This window comes from Meleagris gallopavo, chromosome 1 (assembly GCF_000146605.3).
Source record: "Meleagris gallopavo isolate NT-WF06-2002-E0010 breed Aviagen turkey brand Nicholas breeding stock chromosome 1, Turkey_5.1, whole genome shotgun sequence".
Classification (NCBI taxonomy): Eukaryota; Metazoa; Chordata; class Aves; order Galliformes; family Phasianidae; genus Meleagris; species Meleagris gallopavo.
In genome coordinates this window covers 133,285,845-133,292,514 of record NC_015011.2, presented here as the reverse complement: position 1 = coordinate 133,292,514, position 6,670 = coordinate 133,285,845, and the positions used below count along the sequence as shown (strand labels likewise).

Genomic DNA, 6,670 nt, shown 5'->3' with positions numbered 1-6,670 from the left:
GCCTGGTCTGGTGGTTGGCGACCCTGCACATAGCAGGGGAGTTGAAACCAGACGATCTTCAAGGTCCTTTTCTATCCAGGCCATTCTATGATTCTATGAAAATCAGCTAAAATAACTTTAAATGGAAACTGTTCCTCTCAGAGATAATTATTAAACTTCTAGAGGTTTTTACGAGACCTTTATTACAGAGATAAATTTGGTCTTATCTAGTTTGCTGCATGTGACATGCAAGGCAAATAACATCTGGCAGACACTCTGCCCAAAATAAGCAACAGTTTGCTCTAACAATGCTTATAAAAATCTGTCACCATTGTGCTGCGAGTACTTATGACCAGTATCTATTACACTCCATCTCATTACCGTGGTCACAGTTTATCAACATTTCATGCAGGTAACTACAGTCAGCCCTATAGTACTGCAAGACTGAAGACTGCATTTAAAAAATTTACAGTAAAAAATGATGCAACATTTAGGTGTGCTTTACTGACTATTTTGATTAAACAGCAATCTGCTTTTGCTGTCACAACAAACAGCATTTATCTCCCAGCCTTCTCTATATGTAACATCCAAGGCACTTTTGTCATCTGACAAAAAGGAGAATACTGAGCGTTACTTACCGCTGTCATGGTCAGACATAGCAAGATCCCAACTCTTAAGACTATGTATGATCTAATAGTTAGAAGTCCAAGAGAAGCTCTAATGAAAATAATAATTTTTATAATCACATACCTATGATGGAATCCCTTCGAAAAACATCTCTGTCAAAAATATAAAATGACAGATGGCGAAAGGTCCGAGGAATTTCACAGTAAAAGTCTTCTCCATAGAAGGGGCTGGGTAAGGAAAAAAAAACAACATACAGATACACACACACAAAGAGAAAGAAATTAGTGTTGGTATCCTGGAGGAGCCAGCATCCTTACATTTCACACTTAGAACACACACACTTAGAACAGACTGCAGTGATCACTCCCACCCATGAGGTACACCTTCAAGCACCATTCCAATGTTACTCTTCCCACCTACCTTAAATGCCCACAGAACAAGATTTTCTAATGTGAAAGAAGAGCAAGTATTTGTTTCTATTTGGAAAAACAAGAGCCCCTAATGGAAGGAGGGCAGAGACCTTATGATTTGTGTACATATAGTTTGTACTACAGTATAGTATAGTTGGCCCCTGCTGCCACACAAGGCTTACAGCGGACTACTACACCAGAGAAAGCACACAGATGAGCAGGATAAGCAAAATACAGCATGGATTAAGGAATCCATACATACTTTTTAAAGGATTTTGTTTACTTAAATATCTGCAGCCATTGCCTTTTTTTCAAACCTACCAAAGTTTCTAATTTAAAGACGAGTTCAGTCAACTGGTACTAGCTAAGCCTGGCAGCTGACTTGATGCTTGTTACCTGGTAGCCCTGCAGATCTATTATTGTTTGTTAGGTTTTATAGAATAAGTTCTTTTATAGTAAGACAAGATTTTAAAAACATAGAAATAAAAAAGCCCTATCTCAGCATGAAAATCTTTCAGAGACTTATGGACTTTCTTTAGACTGTACCAATTTAAATGGGGGAAAAAAAAATACTCAGACCCCCTAAAAGCAATCTTGTCAGTTCCTGTCTATCCAATTATACGGTTGAGGAATTATTTCTAAGAACTATAAGCATATATCAACATTATTTATTCATTGACAGGTCTACCATTTTACCACAGATTTTTAATTCCAAGTCACTCATGCTTCAGCAGATCTAAATTGGTGGATGCAATTTGAGTCATACAGACAAATACAGCAAGTATGGCAGAGGTACACTTCAAAATAAATCTTGCATCCTAACAAGCTCAAAGCCAGTAGGCTTTTTCTTCCCCTTTTAAATACAGACCTCTTTACTGGCTTGGCTAAGCATGAAGATAGGAGATAGAACCACACTGTAGATTTAATCATTACTGAAAGCTTTTTATGTTACAAAATGTCATAGCATTAACTTTTGATTTTTCAGCCTCCTGTTTGTCAGCAGATGTTATTCCCTCAACGTCTTTCAGGTCACCAAAGCACAGGTATGTTACATCACTCAAATACTTCTGCTTCTATTTCAGAAATGACAGAAAATATACTACCCCCAAATCCTCTAATCGTCTCACAAGCTAGCTGGCAAATATAATTCAATGCACTGAGCATCACAACACAAACAAGTTCATCACTGTGTTTGAGGAGATAGAGGCATGTCATACCATCCAGAGGCATCTCTCAAAACACATTAAGAACATTTTGGTGGAGTTACTAGTCCATCAGGCACAAGGAAAACACACTGGATAAACAGGAAAGCCAATGGGATGCGCCCACAAGTCAAAATTTCCCCACTGAAACAGTCTCCCATTCCTTGAAATAAACACAGCCAGCCATAAGTCAAGGCACTGTGACCCACTTAGTCATCTCTGCTGTGAAGACAGAGGAGAAAAATCTAACGGCTGGAAATGGCAGCTGAATGCTATATCCATCCCATCTACCGCCTCCAATTCAGTGCTCTCAGTTAAGTCATCTTCACTCATTCTGCTCAGAGATTTCATTTGGAACCAAGAATTCAGCAGCCACTGTTCCAGGTACAAAATACCCAGACTCTTTGAAACAAGAGGTTTCTACTAAACTGACAGCTACCCAACTATCCCAGAGGCCATGCTTCGGGCAGCTCCAAATTCCCGTTCAATGCATATGGTGCACGTTTTTATGCTCAGGCTTAGCCCCCAAAGGATTGCAGTAAATGCATAAGCATCACCCAGATATTTAGGGCATTCTGTATGCAAAACACTTGCATCGTTCTGAGCTCTAATACTCTGTTCATCCATAAAATTGCCCTTTCCACTGGAAGAATATGACAGATGAACTTATTCACTAATGATCTTAGCATGAAATGATAGTTAATGAACTGTGGATTATATACCCATTTCTCTATCAAGAACATTAGAGAAGCTTCAGTTTATTGGAAATACACACACACTATAAAGCTTACTTTAATTCAACTCAGCTGATTCTGGGGGAGCAGAAAACAGACAACAATTGGGTTCTTTGGCAAGTCCTCTATTAATCATTATCACGAGTGCTGGTCAGAGGCAGAAGACATCTAAGACCATACCAAAGCAAAACACACACAATGTTCAGAAGAGCAGAATGGACAACAGGAAGTGTCTAGTCCAATACATGGTAACTGAAAGAGACTAATTAACTAATAGAAGAAATGCTATGAAGACTGACCTAGCCGTGCGCAGATCACATCTTGTCACTTGGCTTAACCCCTCCAAGATCCCATAGCCCTTCATAGCCCTTCCACCACTCAGGTAACACCCCTGAGTCACACTGCATCCCCAATAAAACCAAGCAGGTCTCCAGCCCAAGTACACTCACTCTCCCTTGGATAATTACCCAGCAAAGTTTTGACTGTGAGGAAACATTAAGATAAATCCGATCCTCACCCATCTCAATTTGTGAAACTCTGTAGAAATAGTATCTTTGTTTTGAGGGAATCTAAAGTAACCACACAAATGCTTTGAGCTTCCAGTTCACTGTGTGCTTATCCTCTGTGCATTCCCTCAGAACAGTACCATTGCTATCTCCCACCAAGACCTGAAGAGTAAGAGGTTGCAGCAGGCAAACTCCGTGATTTATTTCCCAAGCCACATTACTGTGAGCATGAGCCCCAGGGCTCCAGAATGGTTTGTGGTTTTTTTTTTTCCCCAAGAGAACAGATAAATGACTCTCTCTGTCCCCCAACAGCTAGTTAGTCAGACAGCTTCAGTGAGTACTTTTATTTTGACATGGCAATTAATAAAAAACAGCAGCATCTGCTTACACAGCCCTCAAGAGTCTGACAAGATCCTCCAAAACAAATACTAGAACTAACCTCGCTGAAAACTCAGGAGTCTTGCAGAATCAAATGAGTTCAAATTCAACCTCCATGTTCTGAGTTCAGGTTTCATTGGAGACTAAACGTATGCTCATAAGAAACATTAGTCATTCGAGGAGGAGAAATAACAAGGGTACCCCTCCCTTAACATCACAGCATGGGTTGCACATCAATATGGTCACAGTTGAAGGAGAAGACTAGCATTGCCATCATTTCAGGATCTTATAGACTTCAAATAAATAGATAAAGGGAGCATGCTAAGGACAGGATTTCACAAGGACTGCAGAGGAGGATGTTCACTGTAAGGGGCTATTCAGTCTTCTTCCACACTGAACACAGAAGCATTTGCAAATACAGCTTCTTCGCTCAAGACCACTACATTTAAAAACAAACGCTATTATGGAATCATAGAATCTTTAGAGTTGGAAAGACCTTTTAAAGTCATCTAGTCCAATTCTCCTGTTATGAACAGGGACACCACAGATAGATCAGGTTGTCCAGGGCCTGATACAGCCTGGCCTTGAATGTCTCCAGGGATGGGACATCAAACACCTCTCTGAGCAACCTGTGCCCGTGCCTCAGCACTCTCACCGTAAAAGACTTTTTCCTTATGTCTAAGCCAAATCTACCCTCTTTAAGCTTTAAACTATTACTCATTTATTTTTAGTTCTGTTATCATAGTGATGAAAAGAGTGGCAGTGCAGGTATCAGTTACTATTTACTTAGGAAATGAGCTGTTCCTAAGTCACCGGCTCTTATGTTCCTGATAGGATCTGAGACTACAGAGAAAGATCACCAGTGTTTAAAACCAAAAGCTTTCAGGTACACAAAGTCCTGACTCTGTAGCCGTCTACTTTGTTTGTCCTCACTTCCCATCACTTTTCTTACCTTTTTTCCAGCATACATCCATTACACCTTGCTATCCTCTGAAGGAGGGAAGCAGTGCTTTTCTCCAAAAGTGCAGGGCTGTCTTACCGTCCAGCTTAGAACTACAGAATCACCAAGGTTGGAAAAGATCTCCAAGATTATCCAGTCCAACTATCCACCTACCACCAATACTTCCCAACTAAACCACGTCCCTCATACCAAACCTAAATGTTTCTTGAACATTTTATCCAGTGCAGGTACATTCACAGACACAGATGCTACGTGATCTCTCCTCACGAGGTTTTCCCTAGGAGCTTCTGCACCTGCTGTGAGAGAAGATATGCAAAGCTTTGTTGGGAAAAAGCAGTGACGTGAAAACATCAAGACTGGTGCAATGGAAGGAGCAAGAATACCAGGAAATCAAATCCAGAAAGTTCCCTCCATGTGTTGTTTTACTCATCCTGAAGCCCTTCCCACTTAAAGGTGTTTATTTCTGAATCTCCTCTAATGCTCTGGTGATGGATTTTCTAAGAAGACAGGGAAGAGGAGAAACATATTACTGTGCAAGTAGAACGAAAGCAAATAAGGAAGAGAATCTTTATTACAAAATGATGAACAAGATCTTAAAAAAACTCAAGTTTTGTTCACTTTTACATGTTTTACTAAACTCCAGAGGCAGACTTGCAACTTGAATTCCATATCCTAGGCTATCTACCAAAATCACCGCAAGCGGTACTGACTTGATGAAATCTCTTCTTCTCAGTTAATCTCAGAACAGAAACATTTATTTAGTTTTAGGCTGTGCTGCAAAACCACCCCGTGTTCATTTCTCAATATCTTAAGACTCACTAAATCAGTTTTGTTTTTGTTTTGGCACTAGCAGTTCAGTGGATAAAGTGAAAGAGTTGCATGATGAATAATAATGAAACCCCTCAAACCAAAATTCTTTGTGTATCGATTTTTTTTTAAGTGCTTTTTTTTTTGCTTGGAAGTAAAGACTATTAACATGCCACAGACAACTCCACATCCTCTAACTATTTCAAATGGTTTAGAAATACTGGATTCATCCTGCTGCATGAACTGAAGACCAGAGTTCACATCTCAATGTGAGCTGGAAGCAAAATCAGTCTGTACAAAGGAGTACGCTTGCTTGTTTCTACTACTAAGCCTCTTCTATTGCTTGGCTAATATGTTTTATGCTATGCTTAGCAGCATATGTAAAGGGATGGGGGTGAGGAGGGGAAGAAGAGAAGAGAAGGTTTATTCAAAGCAGGAACAGCCAGCCAAATAAAATGTGAATACACTTCAGTCTCCTGCTAGACACAGAGCTACAAGAAGACAGGCAAATAAGACAGGATCTTTAGAAGCCAAAGTTGGCAGATGTCACGGTCGCTTCCTTACACAGCTTATTAAAAATACCCAGTATTATATCTGAAGCACAGATTTGGCAGAGTACACACAGCAGGAAGTACATGGCACACAAGGCAACATCCAAATCCAAACATACCACCTATGCCCATTGTTAGAGTGCAGACTGCAGTCTTCCAGACATCCGCTAAGCCCGAGCAATTTTTTCTCACGTCGCTGTGCAGACACCCAAACGGCAGCGCTGTGTTAGAGCCACAAGCACCCCTACTACACAGAGAAAAAATAAAGTGGTGTGCATTTTCTCTTCCCTAATATCAGAACACGGAGTCAGACACACGAGCTATAGTTACCGTCCTCACTTGACAGTTGCTGGTTTGGCTCAATGAGGCTTACAGGGATTATGATAACTTTAAGTAGCAGCCGTTTGGCCCCTAGTCACCTCCCAAAATATTCTGTAAGACGACACACACAAACAGAAGTCACATTACAGCTGCATTGTTGGTTATTATTTTTTTTTTTTAATTTTTTTTTTTTT

The 6,670-nt window shown here is 40.2% G+C and overlaps 1 protein-coding gene across 1 annotated transcript in view; it reads right to left on the bottom strand.

Annotated features, from left to right (window-relative positions):
* Window positions 1–6,670, bottom strand: part of RASA3 (RAS p21 protein activator 3) — a 175,118-nt gene that overhangs the window by 85,215 nt on the left and 83,233 nt on the right. Inside the window, exon 3 of the mRNA XM_010728350.3 lies at window positions 730–833. Within this exon, the coding sequence (XP_010726652.1) occupies window positions 730–833 (104 nt within the window). The remainder of the gene's footprint in view (window positions 1–729; window positions 834–6,670) is intronic.